Source organism: Salvelinus fontinalis, chromosome 8 (genome assembly GCF_029448725.1).
Source record: "Salvelinus fontinalis isolate EN_2023a chromosome 8, ASM2944872v1, whole genome shotgun sequence".
Lineage (NCBI taxonomy): Eukaryota > Metazoa > Chordata > Actinopteri > Salmoniformes > Salmonidae > Salvelinus > Salvelinus fontinalis.
In genome coordinates, this window is record NC_074672.1 from 28,533,757 (window position 1) to 28,559,492 (window position 25,736).

At 45.3% G+C, this 25,736-nt stretch overlaps 1 protein-coding gene across 2 annotated transcripts in view; it reads right to left on the minus strand.

Annotated features, from left to right (window-relative positions):
• Positions 1 to 25,736, minus strand: part of LOC129861027 (plexin-D1-like) — a 130,763-nt gene that overhangs the window by 90,555 nt on the left and 14,472 nt on the right. For both annotated transcript variants that reach the window (XM_055932058.1, XM_055932059.1), the window contains exons 5-9: positions 19,150 to 19,279; positions 17,888 to 18,065; positions 17,669 to 17,777; positions 2,135 to 2,234; positions 223 to 321 (exon numbers count right to left, since the gene is read on the minus strand). In XM_055932058.1, coding sequence (XP_055788033.1) covers positions 223 to 321; positions 2,135 to 2,234; positions 17,669 to 17,777; positions 17,888 to 18,065; positions 19,150 to 19,279 — 616 coding nt within the window. The remainder of the gene's footprint in view (positions 1 to 222; positions 322 to 2,134; positions 2,235 to 17,668; positions 17,778 to 17,887; positions 18,066 to 19,149; positions 19,280 to 25,736) is intronic.

The following is a 25,736-nucleotide window of genomic DNA, read 5'->3' on the forward strand; positions in this document are numbered from 1 at the left end:
GTGAGAACCTGGTGGGAACAGACAGCTACGAGGTATCATTCTGGTTCTAACCTCTCCCACACAGTAACTGCAGCTGTCTCAGCTCACTCCCAAAGAGCAACCATTTAGGGATTGATGACTATGATTCCCACCAATCTCCCTCTAAGACCAAGAGTTACTTTAGTCCTATCCGGCTGTACCACATTTAGGATAATATCTAACAAGGGTAAGGGTACACTGTACCTGCTCCACGTTGCTTAGCGACAGGGTGAAGTCTTGGGTTATCCCTGAGGGTGATGGTGGAACATCCTTGGCCACAAGGCTTGGACAGGAAGCAGAATTCTGGAGGACGGGAAGTGATACAAACACTCATGGGTTAAAGAAAACAATGTAAAACACCTGTCCTGTTTATGTGGCTGAGAGGAGGAGGAGGAAATAAGAGGGTGAAGCTCTGCTCTGCTCAGAGGGAAACAACAACATCCTAAAGTGGAGGGCAGTGAGACACACCAGATGGCGAAGATGGCGGAAGAATGGCAGGATGGGGCTCAAAGCAGAAGACCTGAACTCAGACTTTATTTCTGACCATCTTTACAGAACCTCATATCGGACTTTTACTTAGATTAAGATAGGACTTTTATTTCGATTAAGAAAGGAATATTATTTTGATGAAGATATGACTTTATTTTTCAGTCAGGACATTTATTGTCATGGTATGGCCCGACTAACTCACTCTGACTCACCTAACCACACTCCTCCAGTTGAGTACATCAGTCTCTCTGGACCCAATCAGACCCTCTCCTCTCCTTTCAGAACAGCTGCCTGTGAGTGGGGCTCCTAATGGTGGCAGAGGGACATAGCTGTGTGTTAACACTCTTGGCTCTAACACCAAAGGCAGTAGAAGAGTGGGGTGGCTGGCTGTACCACAGCGGTGATGCTGTCAGGGCATAGGTATGCTCAGAGGAGGTGAGGAGTGTCTAGGGGGGCTGTGATAGTTATAATGAACTTAACGAGCTTGTCTTGTCGTAACATAACAATAGTGAAAGGGATAGGTGTTCTCATCACAATTAAAGCTTGTCAGATGTTTTTCTCAAAAGAGGTCTGAAAAAATAGGTTTAATATTGAGCTCAGTCTTCAATGACAGATTTTGAAAAAATCATTACTAACATTCATTTTCCGATAAAAGCTCCTCACACTCGAGCACAGTACACACTAACTGGACACCATGGCAACCTTATACAGCATTGTACATAAGACAGGAAAAACTGTGAAACAGTGAACCCATTCTTCAACACACTGGCTCCAGTGGGCCTATCAAAAGCCACCACGATGAAGAACTGGGAGAGAGAGTTTTGGAAAGGTCAGAGAGGCTTTAACATGGCCCATTATCTCGTTGGGAGTATGTTAACCATGTCTCCCGAGGTTTTATGGGCTGTTTTAAAAATGGCTGACAACAGTAAGATAGCTTTGACCTGGTATGACCACATGACTTGCCGGGCTGTTACAATGCCAAATGAGAATGAACTGAGATCATCATAGGAGCTTGTGATTGGTTGCCACTGATCTAGGGTTTAGTTGAAGTCTTCCCCTCTAATGTTTAAAGGGGCAATCTTCCGTTGCTACATCTAGTTTTGGACTTATAAATGAATGATATGTACCCACTGATTCTTGAAGAATATAACTTAGAAATGCCTCATGAACTTAGTTCAACTGTTGTACCCCATCAGAACCCAAAATATAAGCTTGTTTAACTTCAATGTTTGTAAACAAAGTACGTATTTTAATTGAACCTTTATTTAACTAGGCAAGTCAGTTAAGAACAAATTGTTACTGACAATGACGGCCTTCCCCGGCCAAACCCGATATGCAAACAAACACTGTATCACATGATAACACATGTGAAACTATAATGTTGACATCATGGATGGTCAGACTTGTATCCACAGCTTTGTTTCTGCATTCGAGAGTGGTTACATTTCATCAGTCCCACACTTCAGCGTTTTACTTAAACAATGGCGGGATGCCGTTTTGTTATTGTTTCAACTGCGGATTGCCCCTTTAAGGTCAGGACTAGTGGGGAACTGATCCATGCTTATTATTGCTACTTATACTTACAGTATGTCTGATTGGAGTGGTTTAACACAGAGGGGTAACTCACCTCTAGCAGGCTGGGTTTGGAGTCGTCTTTACTGGAAAGGCAAGAGTGGCTGTTTTGGTCCCAGTAACACCTCCACCTGGTGCTTAGACAGCTGATACACCTGAAACACAGGACAACACACATAGATAACAATTAGACCATCTGACATGGGCCAAACACATACAGATGAGACCTGGAGCCTGTAGTAAACACTCAAACACACCCAGTGGACAAACCCAGTGGACAAACCCAGTGGACAAATCAGTGGACAAAGCAACATGCAAGGTCGATCATGGTTACACTGGCACAGAGAGAAGATACTAAACAGAGAGCTCCACTATTCATTAGGACCTACGCAGTCTGGAATCCCTGAGGGAGCTCTATGTGTGTGTGTGTGTGTGTGTGTGTGTGTGTGTGTGTGTGTGTGTGTGTGTGTGTGTGTGTGTGTGTGTGTGTGTGTGTGTGTGTGTGTGTGTGTGCGTGCGTGCGTGCGTGCGTGCGTGCGTGCGTGCGTGCGTGTGTGCATGTGTACGTGATTGCGCGTGTGTGTATGTGTGTACTGTGTGTACTGTGTGTTTGTGCGTGTTTGTGTGTGTGTCTTCCCAGATAGCAGCCCAAATTGGAACACCTCCACTGTGTGTGTCTCTATTGCCTGCGGGTGGAAGACAGATGTTCCAACACCTGGAGTGACAGCCCCTCCAGTGATTCCCTGTCTGTCTCCATACAACCATGGGAGAAGGGGTGCAGCTTGCCGATTAAGATTGGAGAGATGGAGGGGTTTGCAGGAACGTGGAGTGGTGTGTCTGTGTTAGACTTGGGCGGTAAGCCGTATACACTGTATACCGGGGTATTTGGAAACAGCCACGAGATGTTTTTTTAATACCGTCAATACCGTTGAAACTATTTCTTTGGAGTTTTTTCTACATTTGAATATATGTAGCAACTTTTTGCAAAGACCTGAAACCAATTTGTGCAATACGTTAGAAGATAAAGAAGATTGCGTTCTTAATTTCACCTGTCACATAATTTTTCATTGTTTACAAGCACACAACGACGAGAGACCGGAGCCTTGTGAATCACTCACTGTTGTGCAGCATGCGCCAGGTGATTTAGTTACCGTTTGGAATTCAAAACTAAATGTTTGCCAGCTAGATATCTTATAACTATTAAGTTAACTGTCTAAAATGTGTTAAATGCTCTGCAGTTGTGCATTTGGTTTGCTAATTTAGTAGCTAGTTAGCTATCTAGCTAAGTGGTTAGATTCTTCCAAAATCAAGCTTTGCTTGGTAGCAGCAGATAATTGCCTCCTGGATCAAAAGCCTTGCTGTGTAATATTTGTTTTGTGGGTGCAGAAAACTGTGAGTAGCATTTCTGAGTTACTTGTATAACTTTATGAGATGGGATTTCAGTCCTGCAAATAGTTTAGGTCAGAGACTGTATAAAGTGTTTGCAATGTGCTTGTTAGCATTTAGTTAGCATTCTCTATGGAATTTTACATGTACTTGCTATCATTTATGACCTTAAGATTACAAAGATTACAATTACAGTGGGGTTTGAATATAGCACCCCTTGTGTTCAGAGCAGGTATTACCGAATATCCTGGTATGACAATCTGGATGCGGCCAAAGCCTAGTGTGTTTTCTGGTGGGGTGGGGGTGATTAGAAGCAGACAACCCACTCCAGGGACTCTTATTTTTTTAAATATTTTTTCACTAAATGTCTCACTCACAAACACACAGAAACACACACAACACACCCACACACAAACACTCTTTCTAGCTTCTTGTCCTTTCTTCCTTGTCCTATAGAGCCATGCTGAACCCCCCACCCCTGACCCTCACACACGGAATGAACATACCACACACACTGAACACACAGGTGAGCTTTTACTCTCAGGGCCTCTCGGTGAGCACTGTGGTTAAACACACACTCTCAATCATGTCTCTGTCAAGGAGAAAGCTGTTAGAGAGAATAGACGTTATTAAATGGGGAGAGGAAGGGGGCAGAGGGGGGAATGAGAGACACCGAGGGATAGTGAGAAGGAGGGAGACAAAGGGTGAAAAAGAGGGGAAAGTGTGTGAGAGAGTGAAAAGATAGAAAGTGGGGAGTGTGTAAAGAGAGAGAGAGAGAGAGAGAGAGAGAGAGAGAGAGAGAGAGAGAGAGAGAGAGAGAGAGAGAGAGAGAGAGAGAGAGAGAGAGAGAGAGAGAGAGAGAGAGAGAGAGAGAGAGAGAGAGAGAGACGTTTGGTCTGCCGGGGCGTTTGGTCTGAGAGGAATGCTCCCCGTCTAGTTGTCCATTAGCGCCTCACCTAGAAACCACATCGACCCGGCTGTGAAAGAGCACTCTCAACACACACATACACACACACCATTCTGAATACAAACACACACAGTACCATTTCAAAACAGACGCAAGACCCACAGAACCAGGCTTCAGTCCAAACGCAGAATGAAATAAGCCCGTATCCGGTTACAGTGTTATGGTGAAATTCTAATGGACACAGAGAGCCTCTCTCAGTCTTTCTGGAGTTATTAACTTCTTTGGGACTGGGGGGCAGTATTGAGTAGCTTGGATAATAAGGTGCCCAGAGTAAACTGCCCGCTACTCAGGCCCAAAAGCTAAAATATGCATATAATTAGTAGATTTGGATAGAAAACACGCTGCGTTTCTAAAACTGTTTGAATTATGTCTGTGAGTATAACAGAACTCATACGGCAGGCAAAAACCCAACCAGGATGTGGGAAATCTGAGGTTTGTAGTTTTTAAAGTCATTGCCTATCGAATATACAGTGTCTATGTCACGACTTCTGCCGAAGTCGTTGCCTCTCCTTGTCCGGGCGGTGTTCGGCGGTCGACTTCACCGGCCTTCTAGCCATCATCGATCCATTTTTCATTTTCCATTGGTTTTGTCTTGTCTTCCCACACACCTGTTGTCAATCCCATTCATTACCTGTTGTGTATTTAACCCTCTGTTTCCCTTCATGTGTTTGTCAGAGATTGTTTTATGTCAAGTGTTGTTTTATTGGTGTATAGGTGCGCGACGGGTCCTCGTACCCATTTTTATTTGATGTATGTATATTTCTCGTGTTTGGAGCATGTCATGGACATTTATTAAAAGTCTCCATCTACACTTCGTTTACTCTCCTGCGCCTGACTTCCCTGCCACCTATACACACGACAATGACAGAATCTCTGACCCTAAAAATGAAGTCAGCAGGAGGAGGCACTTCGCTAATGGAGGTTGAGGAACCGTCATGGAACAAGCGGAGGAGATTGACAGTCTGTGCGCTGCCATGGATCGCATTGTCCAGAATATGGACCGCTGGGAGAGACAGGGAGCTTTTCCAGCACCTCCACCACCACCTGGAATTCCTTTGAACGCTTTTTCTCCTCCGGAACAGAACAGGATCCAGTTATCCCTACCCACGGGATACAATGGAGATACTGCCAGCTGCCAGGGTTTTCTCCTAAAACTGAACTTGTATCTGGCCACGGTCTCTCCAGTACCATCAGACCGTGAGAAAAGCTCCGCCCTCGTCTCATGCCTTACCGGGAAAGCCCTGGAGTGGGCCAACGCTGTGTGTGGAGAGGATAAGGCGTTGGACCATTTTGAGGAGCTCATCTGCCATTTCCGGAAGGTATTCGACCACCCATCCGAAGGCAGAGCAGCAGGTGAGCTCCTCTATCATCTGAGGCAGGGGACGAGGAGTGCTCAGGAGTTCGCTTTGGAGTTTAGGACTTTGGCTGCCGGCGCTGGATGGAGCGACAGGGCCCTGATCGACCACTACCGTTGTAGTCTACGCGAGGACGTCCGTCGGGAGCTGGCCTGTAGAGACACCACCCTCAACTTCGACCAGCTGGTGGATATGTCCATCAGGCTGGACAACATGCTGGCTACTCGGGGACGTCTAGATCGGGGTCTGGTTGTTCCATCCTCCCGCACTCTCTCTCCCGAACCTATGGAATTGGGAGGGATGGTGCGCAGGGAGACCGGAGGGGGTACCCACTCGAGCACCATTTATGATCGCAGAGATCACACTGCTGATCGGTGCCGGGTTGGTTCCTCTGGGAATAGAGAAGGCAGGCAGGGCACTCTGGCATCACCCCAGGTGAGTAGGCACCATACTCATCCAGAGCCCTCTGCTGCACTTAGGTTTGTCTCTGTCACTTTTCCGGATTTTTCCCTGCATTCCCAGTATAAGGCGCTAGTAGATTCAGGCGCGGCTGGGAATTTCATTAATAAAAACTTAGCTCATAGTTTAGGGATTCCTATTGTTTCTGTGGATATGCCTTTCCCTATTCATGCCTTAGATAGTCGACCAATAGGGTCAGGGTTTATCGGGGAGGTCACCGCACCTTTGTCTATGATAACGCAGGAGGGTCACAAGGAGAAGATTAGTCTTTTCCTTATTGATTCCCCTGCGTATTCTGTGGTGCTAGGCCTACCCTGGTTAACTACTCATAACCCCACTGTTTCTTGGCCACAGAGGGCTCTCACGGGGTGGTCGCGAGAGTGCTCAGGTAGATGTGTAGGGGTTTCCGTTGGTGCTACTACGGTGGAAAGTCCAGACCAGGTTTCCACCGTGCGCATTACCCCAGAATATGCCGATTTGGCACTCGCCTTCTGTAAAAAGAAGGCGACTCAATTACCACCCCATCGACAGGGGGATTGTGCGATAGATCTCCTGGTAGACGCTGCATATCCCAGGAGTCACGTGTATCCTCTGTCGCAAGCGGAGACAGTGGCTATGGATAATTATATCTCTGAATCCCTGCGTCAGGGGTTCATTCAGCCATCCATTTCACCCGCCTCTACGAGTTTCTTTTTTGTGAAGAAGAAGGATGGCGGTTTACGCCCGTGCATTGATTATCGAGACCTTAATAAAATCACGGTAAAATATAGTTACCCGCTACCTTTGATCAATACAGTAATGGAGTCAATGCGCGGGGCCCGCTTCTTCACAAAATTGGATCTCAGGAGTGCGTACAACCTGGTGCGTCTTAGGAGGGGTGATGAGTGGAAGACGGCATTTAGCACCATCTCAGGTCATTATGAGTACCTGGTCATGCCATATGGGTTGATGAATGCTCCATCAGTCTTCCAATCATTTGTAGATGAGATCTTCAGGGACCTGCACGGGCAGGGTGTAGTGGTGTATATCGATGATATTTTGATATACTCTGCTACACGCGCCGAGCATGTGTCCTTGGTGCGCAGGGTGCTTGGTCGCCTGTTGGAGCATGATCTATATGTCAAGGCTGAGAAATGCTTGTTCTTCCAACAATCCATCTCCTTCCTAGGGCATCAGATTTCCACTTCAGGAGTGGAAATGGAGAGCGACCGCATTACAGCCGTGCGTAATTGGCCGACTCCAACCACGGTAAAGGAGGTGCAGCGTTTTTTAGGGTTTGCCAATTACTACCGGAGATTTATCCGGGGTTTTGGTCAGGTTGCAGCTCCCATTACCTCACTGCTAAAGGGGGGACCGGTGCGCTTGCAGTGGTCGGCCGAGGCGAATAGGGCTTTTGGACAACTGAAGGCTCTGTTTACCTCGGCGCCTGTGTTGGCTCATCCGGATCCCTCTTTGCCATTCATAGTAGAGGTGGACGCATCCGAAGCTGGGATAGGAGCAGTGCTCTCTCAGCGTTCGGGTGTGCCACCGAAGCTTCGCCCCTGTGCTTTCTTTTCGAAGAAGCTCAGCCCGGCGGAGCGTAACTATGATGTGGGGGACCGAGAGCTGTTAGCTGTCGTAAAAGCCTTGAAGGTGTGGAGGCATTGGCTTGAGGGGGCTAATCACCCTTTTCTCATCTGGACTGACCACCGCAATCTGGAGTACATCCGGCAGGCGAAGAGACTAAATCCTCGCCAGGCAAGGTGGGCCATGTTTTTCACTCGTTTTGTGTTTACGCTTACTTACAGACCAGGCTCCCAGAACGTCAAGGCAGACGCATTGTCTCGGCTGTATGACACAGAGGAGCGACCCATGGATCCCACTCCCATACTCCCAGAGTCGTGTTTGGTGGCGCCAGTAGTGTGGGAGCTGTAGCGTCGGACATTGAGCGGGCGTCACGTGCAGAGCCCTCTCCTCCTGAGTGTCCAGCTGGTCGTCTGTACGTTCCGTCTGCTGTCCACGACCGATTGATTTATTGGGCTCACACATCATCCTCCTCTGGTCATCCTGGGATAGGTCGGACGATGCGCTGTCTTGATGGGAGGTACTGGTGGCCCACTTTAGCTAAGGACGTGAGGATTTATGTTTCCTCCTGTTCGGTGTGCGCCCAGTGCAAGGCTCCTAGACACCTGCCTAGAGGTAAGCTTCTACCTTTACCCGTTCCTCAACGGCCGTGGTCGCACCTGTCAGTGGATTTTTTGACTGATCTTCCACCTTCACAGGGTTACACCACGATCCTGGTCGTTGTGGATCGGTTCTCTAAGTCCTGTCGTCTTCTCCCTTTGCCCGGTCTCCCTACGGCCTTACAAACTGCGGAGGCCCTGTTTACACATGTTTTCCGGCACTATGGGGTGCCTGAGGATATAGTGTCTGATCGGGGTCCCCAGTTCACGTCAAGGGTCTGGAAGGCGTTTATGGAACGTCTGGGGATCTCGGTTAGTCTTACCTCAGGTTTTCACCCCGAGAGTAATGGGCAGGTGGAGAGAGTTAACCAGGATGTGGGCAGGTTTCTGCGGTCCTATTGCCAGGACCGGCCGGGGGAGTGGGCGAAGTTCGTGCCCTGGGCAGAGATGGCCCAGAACTCGCTACGTCACTCCTCCACTAACCTTACTCCTTTTCAATGTGTATTAGGGTATCAGCCGGTTCTGGCTCCTTGGCATCAGAGTCAGACCGAAGCTCCTGCGGTGACAATTGGTTTCGGCACGCTGAGGAAACCTGGGAGGCAGCCCACGTCCACCTTCAGCGTGCCATAAGGCGCCAGAAAATTGGCGCAGACCGTCGCCGCAGTGAGGCCCCGGTGTTCGTACCAGGGGACAGGGTCTGGCTCTCGACCCGAAACCTGCCCCTCCGCCTGCTCTGCCGGAAGCTGTGTCCGCGGTTTGTGGGGCCGTTTAAAGTCCTGAGGAGAGTGAACGAGGTATGTTATAGATTACAACTGCCCACTAATTACCGTATTAACCCCTCGTTCCATGTGTCTCTCCTCAGGCCGGTGGTGGCTGGCCCGCTCCAGGAGGCTGAAGTGCGTGAAGTTCCTCCGCCTCCTCTAGACATCGAGGGGGTCCCGGCGTACACTGTTCGATCCATTTTGGATTCGTGGACTGGGAGGGGTACGGGCCGGAGGAGAGATGCTGGGTTCCGGTGGAGGACGTTTTAGATCCTTCCATGTTAAAAGAATTCCACCGCCTCCATCCGGATCGCCCTGCACCTCGCCCTCCGGGTCGTCCCCGAGGCCGGTGTCGACGCGCTGCGGGAGCCGCGCGTCAGGGGGGGGGGGGTAATGTCACGACTTCTGCCGAAGTCGTTGCCTCTCCTTGTCCGGGCGGTGTTCGGCGGTCGACTTCACCGGCCTTCTAGCCATCATCGATCCATTTTTCATTTTCCATTGGTTTTGTCTTGTCTTCCCACACACCTGTTGTCAATCCCATTCATTACCTGTTGTGTATTTAACCCTCTGTTTCCCTTCATGTGTTTGTCAGAGATTGTTTTATGTCAAGTGTTGTTTTATTGGTGTATAGGTGCGCGACGGGTCCTCGTACCCATTTTTATTTGATGTATGTATATTTCTCGTGTTTGGAGCATGTCATGGACATTTATTAAAAGTCTCCATCTACACTTCGTTTACTCTCCTGCGCCTGACTTCCCTGCCACCTATACACACGACAATGACAGTCTATGGGGTCATATTGCACTTCCTAAGGCTTCCACTAGATGTCAACAGTCTTTAGAACCTTGTTTCAGGCTTCTACTGTGAAGGGGGAGAGAATAAGAGCTGTTTGAGTCAGGTGTCTGGCAGAAATCGAGTTAGCTGCGTTCCTTTTTCTTTCTAAAGACAAAGGAATTGTCCAGTTGAAACATTATGGAAGATTTATGATACAAACATAATTCTATACATTGTTTGACATGTTTCTACGAACTGTAATATAACTTTTTTGACTTTTTGACTGAACTAAGCGATCGCGCATTGAGCATTTGGATTACTGGGCTAAACGCGCGAAAAAAAAGGAGTATTTGGACATAAATTACTTTATCGAACAAAACAAGCATTTATTGTGGAACTGGGATTCCTGGGAGTGCATTCCGATGAAGATCATCAAAGGTAAGTGAATATTTATAAAGCTATTTCTGACTTTTGTGACACCTCTCCTTCTTTGGAAAATGGCTGTATGTTTATCTGTGGCTAGGTGCTGACCTAACATAATCGCAAGGTGTGCTTTTGCCGTAAAGCCTTTTTGAAATCTGACACAGTGGTTGCATTAAGGAGAAGTTTATCTATAATTCCATGCATAACACTTTTATCATTGTTTATGATGAGTATTTCTGTAATTTGATGTGGCTCTCTGCACTTTTACCGGATGTTTGTTCGAGACAATGCATTTCTCAACGTAACACACCAATTTCAAATGAGGTTTTTTGGACATAAAGATTAACTTTATCGAACAAAATACACATTTATTGTGTAACATGAAGTCCTGTGAGTGCCATCTGATGAAGATCATCAAAGGTTAGTGATTCATTTAATCGCTATTTCTGACTTTTGTGAGCCCTCTCCTTGGCTGGAAAATGGCTGTATGGTTTTCTGTGACTAGGTGCTGACCTAACATAATCGTTTGGTGTGCTTTCGCCGTAAAGCCTATTTGAAATCGGACACTGTGGCTGGATTTACAATAAGTTTATCTTTAAAATGGTGTATAGTACTTGTATTTTTGAGGAATTTTAATTATGGGATTTCTGTTGTTTTGAATTTGGCGCCCTGCAATTTCACTGGCTGTTGGCGAGGTGGCGTCCCACATATCCCAGAGAGGTTTAAGAGAGAGAGCAACTTTTATTTATTTTATTTTATTTAACCTTTATTTAACTAGGCAAATCAGTTATTAAGAACAAATTCTTATGTACAATGATGGCCTACCCCTCCCCTAACCCGGACGACGCTGGGTCAACTGTGCGCCACCCTATGGGACGATCACGGCCGGTTGTGATAGAGCCCAGGATCGAACCCGGGTCTGTAGTGACGCCTTTAGCACTGCGATGCAGTGCCTTAGAACGCTGCACCACTCAGGATCCCACAGCTTGAAGTGATTAAATGTGGATAGAGTCTAATCTAATCTGCGGTCTTCATTTAGCAGCCCTGTGCTCTTCATGTGAGAATCGCACTTAGGGCATTATCACCTTCAGCAATAATTCACACTATCAGACCCCACTGTGGATCTCAGAGGCATAAAAGAACACACACACATATTCACCTACTTACATACACATGTATACACACACACACACACACACACAGTCCATTTTCACACCACTAAACTAATTTGACAAGTGAGCCAAATTAACAAACCCTAAGATTGCCTCTGAATGCATACACATACACAGTCATTTTTAGGTAGACACATACTGTATATTATACTCAAGTCTACTTTCACACCTCCAAAGCGACATGATAAGTGTGCAAGAGGGACACATCCAAACAGTTAACAGATCTGATCACCATTTACACACACACGCACACACACACAAACACACTGATCCAGAGATCTGCTCATGAGATAAGGCAGATCCCGAAACATGGTAAAATACGCAAGTAGGAAACCAGCTGGCTGTCCTCCAGAACAGAGAAGCCTCTCTCTCATTTCAATTCAAAGGGCTTTATTGGCATGGGAAACATATGTTTACATTGCCAAAGTAAGTGAAATAGATAATAAACAAAAGTGAAATCAATAATAAAAAATGAACAGTAAACATTACATTCACAAAAGTTTCAAAGGAATAAATACATTTCAAATGTCATATTATGGCTATAGTGAATTCGAAATGTATTCAGACCCCTTGACATTTTTCCACATTTTGTTACGTTACAGCCTTATTCTAAAATTGAATTAAATCGTTTTTTCCCCTCATCAATTTACATGCAATAACCCATAAGGACAAAGCAAAAACAGGTTTTTAGAAAACGGAAATAAACCATTTACATATACGTATTCAAATAATTTACTCAGTACTTTATTGAAGCACATTTGGCAGTGATTACAGCCTCGAGTCGTCTTGGGTATGGTGCTACAAGCTTGGAACACCTGTATTTGGGGAGTTTCTTCCATTCTATGCAGATCTCTTCAATCTCTGTCAGGTTGGATGGGGAGCGTCGCTGCACAGCTATTTCTAGATCTCTCCAGAGATGTTCAATCGGGTTTAAGTCCTGGCTCTGGCTGGGCCACTCAAGGACATTCAGAGACTTGATCCGAAGCCTGCGTTGTCTTGGCTGTGTGCTTAGGGTCCTGTTGGAAGGTAAACCTTCGCCTCAGTCTGAGGTCCTGATTGCTCTGGAGTAGGTTTTCATTAAGGATCTCTCTGTACTTTGCTCTGTTCATCTTTACCTTGATCCTGGCCAGTCTCCCAGTCCCTGCCGCTGAAAAACATCCCCACAGCATGACGCTGCCACAACCGTGCTTCACCGTAGGTATGGTGCGATGTTTCCTCCAGATGTGACGCTTGGCATTCAGGCCAAAGACTTCAATCTTGGTTTCATCAGAACAGAGAATCTTGTTACTCATAGTCTGAGAGTCCTTAGGTGCCTTTTGACAAACTCCAAGCAGGCTGTCATGTTCCTTTTACTGAGGAGTGGCTTCTATCTGGCCACTCTACCATAAAGACCTGATTGTTGGAGTGCTTCAGAGATGGTTGTCCTTCTCTGGAGCTCTGTCAGAGTGACTATCAAATTCTTGGTCACCTCCCTGACCAAGGCCCTTCTCCCCCGATTGCTCAGTTTGACCGGGCGGCCAGCTCTCGGAAGAGTCTTGGTGGTTCCAAACTTCTTCCATTCAATAATGATGTTCTAATGTAACAAAATGTGGAAAAAGTCAAAGGGTCTGAATGCTTTCGGAATGCACTCCATGTACAGTGTTATAACGATGTGCAAATAGTTAAAGTAGAAAAGGGAAAATAAATAAATGTAAATATGGGATGAATTTACAGTGGTGTTTGTTCTTCACTGGTTGCCCTTTTCTTGTGGCAACAGGTCTTGCTGCTGTGATGGCAGACTGGTATTTCACCCAATCAATATTGGAGTTGTTCAAAATTGGATTTGTTCTGTGAATTCTTTGAGGGTCTGTGTAATCTGAGGGAAATATGTGTCTCTAATATGGTCATACATTTGGCAGGAGGTTAGGAAGTGTAGCTCAGTTTCCTCCTCATTTTGTGGGCAGTTTCTCTCCTGTCTCTGTGGTCAGCAGTCACGCTGGCTACGGACATACAGACCATACAGGCCACAGCCTCCACATGAAAAAACATCAACAGAACCAACCAAAGCTCCTACTTACAATTTCCTTACTTTTGCTTCCACAGTATATTAATTCCACATTCCACATAAAGCCTCGACCAGGCTGAATTTAAACTATGCTAATAGACATAGACAAATTTAACCAACATCACCCTCACTGAGTACTGCGTTACAGTACTCAGTAAGGGTCGGTAAGGGACGAGCGTTACAGTAAGGGACGAGCGTTACAGTACTCAGTAAGGGTCGGACCAAAATGCAGCGTAGGTTGAATCCATAATGATTTCTTATAACAAGACGAAACACGATGAACACTTGAATAAACTCAAAACAACAAAACGACGTAGACAGACCTGAACATGTGAACTTACATAAACACGAATAACGCACGAACAGGAACAGACTACAATCACGAACGAAAACGAAACAGTCCCGTGTGGTGCGACATACACAGACACGGAAGACAATCACCCACATACAAACAGTGAGAACAGCCTACCTAAATATGGTTCTCAATCAGAGGAAACGTCAAACACCTGCCTCTAATTGAGAACCATATCAGGCAACACATTTAACCCAACATAGAAACACATAACATAGAATGCCCACCCCAACTCACGCCCTGACCAACTAAACACATACAAAAACAACAGAAAACAGGTCAGGAACGTGACAAGTACTGAGGGTAAACTATTCAATTCAATAAACTATATTTAATCCCAATAAACAAATGTTGCTAGGCAACATACAACATGAGAGATACTGTACAGCCAACCAACAACATACAGTACAACACAAATGTAAACAACACAGCTCCCCTCAGTGACACTGACACTGGTTTCTATAGCTCTGCCGCCCATTCTGATTGGCGCTCTATGTGCGATGAGAATGCCATTGAGACTATAGATGACATTTGAGTGATGCTAGGGACTTGGCAGAGAACTCTGCTCAAGGACGGGGCTGTTTGCGTGCCTCAAATTTCACACTTATGATCCAGCTATTTCAAATCAAATCAAATTGTATTTGTCACATGCGCCGAATACAAAAGGTTTAGACCTTACCGTGTTATGCTTACTTACAACAATGCAGTTGTTAAGAAAATGTTTACTAAATAAACAAAAGTAAAAAATGTAATTAAAAAAAGTAACACAAAATAACAATAATGAGGCTATATATAGGGGGTACCGGTACCAAGTCAATGTGCGGGGTTACAGGTTAGTCGAGGTAATTTGTATATGTAGGTAGGGGAAAAGTGACAATGGATAGATAATAAACAGCGAGTAGCAGCAGTGTAAAAACAAATGAGGAGCGGGGGTTCAATGCAAATAGTCCAGTTGGCCATTTGATTAATTGTTCAGCAGTCTTATGGATTGGGGATAGAAGCTGTTAAAGAGGCTTTTTTTTACATAGACTTGGCCCTCTGATACCGCTTACCGTGCGGTAGCAAGAGAACAGTCTATGACTAGGGTGGCGGGAGTCTTTGGCAATTTTTTGGGGCCTTCCTCTGACACCAACTAGTATATAAGTCCTGGATGGCAGGAAGCTTGGCCCCAGTGATGTACTGAGCTCTATGCACTACCCTCTGCTGTGCCTTACAGTCAGATGCTGAGCAGTTTCCATACTAGGTGGTGATGCAACCAGTCAGGATGCTCTCGATGCGGCAGCTGTAGAACTTTTTGAGGATCTGAGGACCCAAATCTTTAAAGTCTCTTGAGGGGGAAAAGGCATTGTCATGCCCTCTTCACAACTTTCTTGGCACGTTTGGACCACGGTAGTTTGTTGGTGATGTGGACACCAAGGAACTTGAAACTCTCGACCTACTCCACTATAGCCCCATCAATGTGAATGGAGGCATGTTCGGCCCTCCTTTTCCTGTAGTCCAAGATCATCTCCTTTGTTTTGCTCACGTTGAGGGAGAGGTTGTTGTCCACTACACTGCCAGGTCTCTGACCTCCTCCCTATAGGCTGTCTCATTGTTTTCGGTGATCAGGCCTACCAAAGTTGTGTCGTCAGCAAACTTAATGATAGTGTTGGAGTCGTGCTTGTCCACGCAGTCGTGGGTGAACAGAGAGTACAGGAGAGGACTAAGCACGCACCCATGAGTGGCCCCCGTGTTGAGGATCAGCGTGGCAGATGTGTTGTTGCCTACCCTTACCACCTGGGGGTGACCCGTCAGGAAGTCCAGGATCCAGTAGCAGAGGGAAGTGTTTAGTCCCAGGGTCCTTAGCTTAGTGATGAGCTTTGTGGGGACTATGGTGTTGAACGCTGAGCTGTAGTCAATGAACAACTTTCTCACATAGGTGTTCCTTTTGTCCAGGTGGGAAAGGGCAGTGTGGAATGCGATTGAGATTGTGTCATCTGTAGATGTTGGGGCGGTATGCAAATTGGAGTGGGTCTAGGGTTTCCGGGATGATGGTGTAGATGTGAGCCATGACCAGCCTTTCAAACCACTTCATGGCTACCGACGTGAGTGCTACGGGCCAGTAGTCATTTAGGCAGGTTACCTTTGTTTTTTGGGCACAGGGACTATGGTGGTCTGCCGACACATGTAGGTATTACAGACTCGGTCAGGGAGAGGTTGAAAATGTCAATGAAGACACTTGCCAGTTGGTCTGCGCATGCTCTGAGTACACATCCTGGTAATCCGCCTGGCTCCGCGGCCTTGTGATTGTTGACCTGTTTAAAGGTCTTGCTCACATAGGCTACGGCGAGCGTGATCACACAGTTGTCCAGAACAGCTTCTTTCCTCGAAGCGAGCATAAAAGGCATTTAGCCCATTTGGTAGACTCACGTCACTGGGCAGCTCGCGGCTGGGTTTCCCTTTGTAGTACGTAATAGTTTACAAGTTCTGCCACATCCAATAGTTTTTGTATTGACACTTTGCCTGTTTGATGGTTCGTCTGAGGGCATAGCGGGATTTATTATAAGTGTCCGGATTGGTGTCCCGCTCCTTGAAAACGGCAGCTCTAACCTTTAGCTTGGTGCGGATGTTGCATGTAATCCACGGTTTATGGTTGGGATATGTACGTACGGTCACTGTGGGACGACGTCATTGATGCACTTATTGATGAAGCCGGTGACTGAGGTGGTATACTCCTCAATGCCTCATTCGATGAATCCCAGAACATATTCCAGTCTGTGCTAGCAAAACAGTCCTGTAGCGTAGCATCCGTGCCATCTGACCACTTCCATAGTGAGCGAGTCACTGGTACTTCTTGCTTTAGTTTTTGCTTGTAAGCAGGAATCAGGAGGACAGAATTATGGTCAGAGTTTCCAAATGGAGGGCGAGGGAGAGCTTTGTATGCGTCTCTGTGTGTGGAGTAAAGGTGGTCTAGAGTTTTTTTTCCTCTTGTTGCATATGTGATATGCGGGTAGAAGTGAGGTAAAACAGATTTAAGTTTGCCTGCATTAAAGTCCCTGGCCACTAGGAGCACCGCTTCTGGATGAGCATTTTCTTTTTTGCTTATGGCTTTATACAGCTCATTGAGTGCAGTCTTAGTGCCAGCGTCGGTTTGTGGTGGTAAATTTATGGCTACGAAAAATATAGATGAAAACTCTCTTGGTAGATAGCGTGGTCTACAGCATATCATGAGGTACCTCTACAGTACCTCAGGCGGGCAATACCTCGAGACTATCTTAATATTAGACATTGCGCACCAGCTGTTATTGACAAACAGACACACACACCCACTCCACGTCTTACCGGACGTAGATGTTCTGTCCTACCGATGCACGGAAAACCCAGCCAACTGTATATTATCTGTGTCGTCATTCATCCACAACTCGGTGAAGCATAAGATATTACAGTTTTTATTGTCCCGTTGGTAGGATAGTCTTGAACGGAGCTCATCCAGTTTATTCTCCAGTGATTGCACGTTGGCTAATAGAATGGATGGTAGAGGCGGGCTACCCACTCGCCAATGAATTCTCACAAGGCACCCTGCATTTCCTTATTTTCTTCATGCGAGTGACGGGGCTTTGGGCCTTGTGTGTGTGTGTGTGTGTGTTCCTTGTAACTGGGTTTAACTTAGGAAGGTTTGGTAAGTGTTACCACTATGAGATGGTGGAACAAATCTAAAAGAAACCCTGGATGACTCCTAGATTTGAAACACTCACGCAGTCTTGGGGTGTATCGCTCCTGTCCTCTCGCAATCATAGATGAGGAAGGTCCCAGAAACCACAGACGTGCCATTCACCTTAATCGCCACAGGAACCATCAGGTGATCTGTCACAACAACATATAACATGGAGACATATCTCGGCATATCTCAGGATCAGGGGTGATGTCACTGGATGAAATCCAACTAGTGTTCTACCAGTACATTTAGCCCTTACCTCTGCCAGGGGGGATGTGGGGGTACCTCTCCCGGGGCAGGAGGGGGCAGGTCTGAATCTGGGCGGAGCCATAGTCCAGGTGCACAGTGGCTACAGTGGCAACGCCCAATCCGTAGTCACACTCTACCCGGGAACCAACCAGATCAGGGACACTGCCGTTTATCAGAATCCCCACATCCTGTTGGAGAGAAGGAAGGGTGAGGGGGATGAAGGGAAGGAGAGAGGGGAATAGAGAGAGAAAACATTGTCTCCAAATGACAGATGGCACAATAAACTTGCATCCAAATATACTGTTACGTGAGAAGAGACATGAGAGACATAACACTGAGGAACAACACAGTGTCATATAGCAGCACTGCATTGCCCGTAAATCTCACTGATCTATTTCAATATGTGTGAGAAAAACAGAGGGGGAAGAGGTGGAAGAGGGGGAGAAGAGGTGGAAGAGGGGGAGAAGAGGTAGAATAGAGGGAAGAGGGGGAGAAGGGGGGGGAGAGGGGGAAGAGGGGGAGAAGGGGAAAGAGATGGAGAGGAAGATGACATAGCTATAGATACAGTAGTTGGAGACCACTGACATTATGGTAACATGCTACACTGAACTGCACTCTATTGTCTTTGGAATTGATCTCTTCCTGGCTGTGGCCCTTACTTCCTCTTTCCTGCCTGCTGTTTCCTGTTTAGGGAGGCCCAGCTCTTGTGGCCCTGAATGATGACTGTGAATTGGACAGCTGCTGGACCTATCACAGCCTACCTGACTTACATACCCAACACAGTCCTGTGTCTGAGCCTGATAATGTAACTAGTGTACGTACAACTGAGAAGGATGATAACTTTACAACTCAATACTATAATAATAATGATTTTACGCTACTGCTACTCTCTGTTCATCATATATGCATAGCTACTTTAATTAACCATACCTACATGTACATACTACCTCAATAAGCCTGACTAACTGGTGTCTGTATATAGCCTTGCTACTGTTATTTTCAAATGTCATTTTATTGTTGTTTTATTTCTTTACTTACCTACACACACACACACACACACACACACACATATACCTTTTTTTCGCACTATTGGTTAGAGCCTTTAAGTAAGCATTTCACTGTAAGGTCTATACCTGTTGTATTCGGCGCACGTGACAAATAAACTTTGATTTGACCTGAAACTTCACAATAGTTGCTCTAGTTTTCTGTTTGAACTGATAAACGTACTGATGTAGGACATAGGAAAACCAGTTATTATGTCATGTCTGGTACCTTGATGTCAGCCGAAAGGCTGATCTCTTGGGGGGTGAGGGTCATGGAGGGGCACTGCTGGGGACCCTCACCCATTCCGATCCAGGAACGCACCATCAGCCCCCCGGAACACTCCCTCTGGATGGAACACCTGCACACAGGGCATATAGTGAGTACATGGGTACATGGGAGAGAGAGTACATTGGTTAAGAAGTATGAATTGAAGCCAACTTCCCTGATCATTTATGTTTATAATCTCCCTATGGGAAGACATAGATAGTGAGATATCGCATAGTGAAAGCCATTCATAGCCAGACTACTGTCTAGCAGGACTTCTCAAATGAGCTAATAACAATAAAGCTCCACATTGCAAACTTTGTTTACTCAGTTTTCCCACTTCATCAGCTCTCCAGTCAGTGTTCTGGTCTGTTGCACACAGAGTATCAGATTCTCATCATCTCATTGTGTCACATGACAGTTCTGGACTATCAGTCAGTTCAGCACACACAACACACCTACTCATGTTCCCATGACAACCTGCCCCTCCAGCACTCAGATCAGGGGCCAGTTGATCTAATTAAAAATCTACCGGGCCAAGTCTTTATTTATTCATATGTGTGTGTGTACTTCTGTGTCTATCTGTGCATACATATGTATGAGAGACAGACTGTGAGAAAGTGGGAGCGATCAGGCAAGGTAGGCTCATATTATGACTACTGTTTGACTAATAACGAGCACAGCTAGTACTCCTGCAGTGCAGAATAGAGCAGAGCAAGAACACAACAACCTTAAAGTATAGATAAAGTGGACTAGAGAAACCACAGACAATAAAACAGCAGTTTGAAGTGATAATCACCATGTAATGACTTTAGCGCCCAAACTTTCCTTTGACACTTTAACAAGTATGTTCTAAAATAGGTGTGGGCAAACAAGTGAGTGTGCGGATGTGTGGATGCATGTAAATGTGCCTGTTTGGATGTATGTTTGCGTGTGTGTGTGTGTTTCGCTGCATGTGTGAGTGAATGTCCAGATTTCAGTCCTACTGTCGCTGAGGGACCAGGATGAGCCATGAGGTCAGCAGCTCTTCTAGGAATAGAATAGAATGTATCTGCAATCCCACATAAAACCCCTTACATACCCACAAACACAAAGAAGCACATTTAAATGTATACACACATCCGCTTGCTTGCTCACACACACCTATTTTACACACATACACACATGTACAGTATGTACACTGACAAGCTATTCCTGCTGACCAGGAAAGTCAGACAGTAACTAAGTGACCAGTGAGTTGTTTCCCTCTGTCTAACCCAGTGAGGCATCAGAATGGACTTTTCTTACTTCCCTTCCTTAAGAGAAAACCTTCATGCCTGGGGCTGCTCAGGAAAAGTGTGGTATATATATATATTACTGTTTGAAATTGATTCTAAAATCCATTCACAACTTATCTGTCAACTCTAACACACTCATATACTGATACATAAACAACTCCCTCTCTCAAACACACACACACACACACACACACACACACACACACACACACACACACACACACACACACACACACACACACACACACACACACACACACACACACACACACACACACACACACACACACACACTAGCACCTGTCAATAACTTTGCTAAAGCATGCAGGTTTTAAATGGTAACACACAGCTCCTTAAGAAAAACAGAGTTAACAACTGCAGCTAAATATGAGTTGAGAGGAGAAGCTCATTCCTCACCAGATATGTCTGGGAGGTGATAAGGAAAATGCGTGCTGATGAGAAGAATGTTACACATCTTAAAACATAGATCTCTCTCACACCCACACACAGACAGATATACAGAGAGACCCACACACAGACAGATATACAGAGAGACCACACACAGACAGATATACAGAGAGACCCACACACAGACAGATATACAGAGAGACCCGCACACAGACAGATATACAGAGAGACCCACACACAGACAGATATACAGAGAGAACCACACACAGACAGATATACAGAGAGACCCACACACAGACAGATATACAGAGAGACCACACACAGACAGATATACAGAGAGACCCACACACAGACAGATATACAGAGAGACCCGCACACAGACAGATATACAGAGAGACCCACACACAGACAGATATACAGAGAGAACCACACACAGACAGATATACAGAGAGACCCACACACAGACAGATATACAGAGAGACCCATACACAGACAGATATACAGAGAGACCCACACACAGACAGATATACAGAGACCCATACACAGACAGATATACAGAGAGACCCACACACAGACAGATATACAGAGAGACCCACACACAGACAGATATACAGAGAGACCCATACACAGACAGATATACAGAGAGACCCACACACAGACAGATATACAGAGAGACTTACACACAGACAGATATACAGAGACCCATACACAGACAGATATACAGAGAGACCCACACACAGACAGATATACAGAGACCCATACACAGACAGATATACAGAGAGACCCACACACAGACAGATATACAGAGAGACCCACACACAGACAGATATACAGAGAGACCCACACACAGACAGATATACAGAGACCCACACACAGACAGATATACAGAGAGACCCATACACAGACAGATATACAGAGAGACCCATACACAGACAGATATACAGAGAGACCACACACAGACAGATATACAGAGAGACCCACACACAGACAGATATACAGAGAGACCCGCACACAGACAGATATACAGAGAGACCCACACACAGACAGATATACAGAGAGACCCACACACAGACAGATATACAGAGAGACCCACACACAGACAGATATACAGAGAGACCCATACACAGACAGATATACAGAGAGACCCACACACAGACAGATATACAGAGACCCATACACAGACAGATATACAGAGAGACCCACACACAGACAGATATACAGAGAGACCCACACACAGACAGATATACAGAGAGACCCGCACACAGACAGATATACAGAGAGACCCACACACAGACAGATATACAGAGAGACCCACACACAGACAGATATACAGAGAGACCCACACACAGACAGATATACAGAGAGACCCATACACAGACAGATATACAGAGAGACCCACACACAGACAGATATACAGAGAGACCCACACACAGACAGATATACAGAGACCCATACACAGACAGATATACAGAGAGACCCACACACAGACAGATATACAGAGACCCATACACAGACAGATATACAGAGAGACCCAAACACAGACAGATATACAGAGAGACCCACACACAGACATATATACAGAGACCCACGCACAGACAGATATACAGAGACCCATACACAGACAGATATACAGAGAGACCCATACACAGACTGATATACAGAGAGACCCATACACGGACAGATATACAGAGAGACCCACACACAGACAGATATACAGAGATACCCATACACAGACAGATATACAGAGAGACCCACACACAGACAGATATACAGAGAGACCCACACACAGACAGATATACAGAGAGACCCACACACAGACAGATATACAGAGAGACCCACACACAGACAGATATACAGAGACCCACACACAGACAGATATACAGAGAGACCCATACACAGACAGATATACAGAGACACCCATACACAGACAGATATACAGAGAGACCCATACACAGACAGATATACAGAGAGACCCACACACAGACAGATATACAGAGATACCCATACACAGACAGATATACAGAGAGACCCACACACAGACAGATATACAGAGAGACCCACACACAGACAGATATACAGAGAGACCCACACACAGACAGATATACAGAGAGACCCACACACAGACAGATATACAGAGACCCATACACAGACAGATATACAGAGAGACCCACACACAGACAGATATACAGAGACCCACAAACAGACAGATATACAGAGACCCACACACAGACAGATATACAGAGAGACGCACACACAGACAGATATACAGAGACCCACACACAGACAGATATACAGAGACCCATACACAGACAGATATACAGAGAGACCCATACACAGACAGATATACAGAGAGACCCATACACAGACAGATATACAGAGAGACCCATACACAGACAGATATACAGAGAGACCCACACACAGACATATATACAGAGAGACCCACACACAGACAGATATACAGAGACCCATACACAGACAGATATACAGAGAGACCCATACACAGACAGATATACAGAGAGACCCATACACAGACAGATATACAGAGAGACCCATACACAGACAGATATACAGAGAGACCCATACACAGACAGATATACAGAGAGACCCACACACAGACAGATATACAGAGAGACCCACACACAGACAGATATACAGAGATCCATACACAGACAGGTATAGAGAGAGACCCATACACAGACAGATATACAGAGAGACCCATACACAGACAGATATACAGAGATACCCATACATAGACAGATATACAGAGAGACCCATACACAGACAGATATACAGAGAGACCCATACACAGACAGATATACAGAGAGACCCACACACAGACAGATATACAGAGAGACCCATACACAGACAGATTAACAGAGAGACCCACACACAGACAGATATACAGAGAGACCCACACACAGAGAGATATACAGAGAGACCCACACACAGACAGATACAGAGAGATCCATACACAGACAGACAGATAAAGACATCCACAGAGACAGACAGATACAGACACAATCACAGACAGACAGCTTCGAACACACTCACAGACAACACACCCTAAAAATACGAGAAATATACTGTCAAATACACAGATACAGACCCACATGCATACATACAGTACCAGTCAAAAGTTTGGGCACAACTACTCATTCAAGGGTTTTTCTTTATTTTTACTATTTTCTACATTGTAGAATAATAGTGAAGACATCAAAACTATGAAATAACACAAATGGAATCATGTAGGAAGCAAAAAAGTGTTAAACAAATCCAAATATATTTTATATTTGAGATTCTTCAAAGTAGCCACCCTTTGCACACTCTTGGCATTCTCTCAACCAGCTTCATGAGGTAGTCACCTAGAATGCATTTCAATTAACAGGAGTGCCTTGTTAAAAGGTAATTTGTTGAATTTCTTTCCTTCTTAATACATTTGAGCTAATCAGTAGGGTAAGGGTGGTATACAGAAGATAGCCCTATTTGGTAAAAGACCAAGTCCATATTATGGCAAGAACAGCTCAAATAAGCAAAGGGAAACAACAGTTAATCATTACTTTAAGACGTGAAGGTCAGTCAAACCAGAAAATGTCAAGAACTTTGTACGTTTCTTCAAGTGGGACCGCAGAGTAAAGGAAAAGCAGCCAACAAGTGCTCAGCATGTGTGGGATCTCCTTCAAGACTGTTGGAAAAGCATTCCAGGTGACTACCTCATGAAGCTGGGTGAGAAAATGCCAAGAGTGTGCAAATCTGTCAGCAATGCAAATGGTGGCTACTTTGAAGAATCTCAAATATAAAATTTGTTGAAAACCTGTTGAGGGTAGGGGGTGCTGTTGTCACTATTTATGGAAATCGTGTAATTTTTGAAACGGCTTCCTACTAAATTCTTGATCGTACAATATGCATATTATTATTATTATTGGATAGAAAACAGTCTCTAGTTTCTATAGCCGTTGACATTTTGTCTCTGAGTGGAACAGAACTCATTATACAGCAATTTCCCTGACATGGAGTCAGATTTCACACATTTTGGCCCCTGATCTGGAGTCAGTTAAAAGGCCACTGTTATTGCTATGAGTATACAGACACTGCTTACGTCTTCCCCTGGATGCCTTTACGTGATGACGATTTGAATGGTATCGATTGCGCAATCACAGCCCCTATAAAACAAAAACACGTGTAGGTAGGAACTCTTTTCGAGGTGCGTCAGGCGCGCGGAGGACACCGACCTACTCTTTTTCCAAGCATTAGTGTAGCCAGTTATATTTCTCCGGTCATGTTTCTACTCGTTATAGGAGTTAAAAACATCATACGGTAGTTAATTTCAACCGTTTTATAGCAATTTATATCCGTTTAGTGCGATTTTGGGACATTTATTTCTGAGACACTGTGAATCTCTGGGCACGGTTCCAGTTCATGCCGAACGCAATGGGCATTTCTACATGGCAAGAAGACAGCTTTCGACCAAAAGACGATTAGACCCAAGAAAGGATTCTTTGCCCAAGATTCTGATGGAAGAACAGCTCAAAGTAGGAACAATTTATTATGATAAATCGTGTTTCTGTCGAGAAATGTTAATCGCTTATGACGCCATCTTGCTAGACGTAGCTAGACGTAGCTTCGCTTGGCGCAAACTGTATTGAAAAGTAAGGATAATTTAAAAAATGTAAATCAGCGATTGTATTAAGAATTAAATTGTCTATCAATCGCTGTCCACCCTATTTTTTTGTCACGTTTATGAGTATTTATGTATACGACTAAATCACTGTCTAATATGGCGCACGACATTGTCTGACCAGCTGGGCAACTTTTGTCATTGTCTAACCATGATTTTGGTGGCTAAATATGCACATTTTCGAACAAACT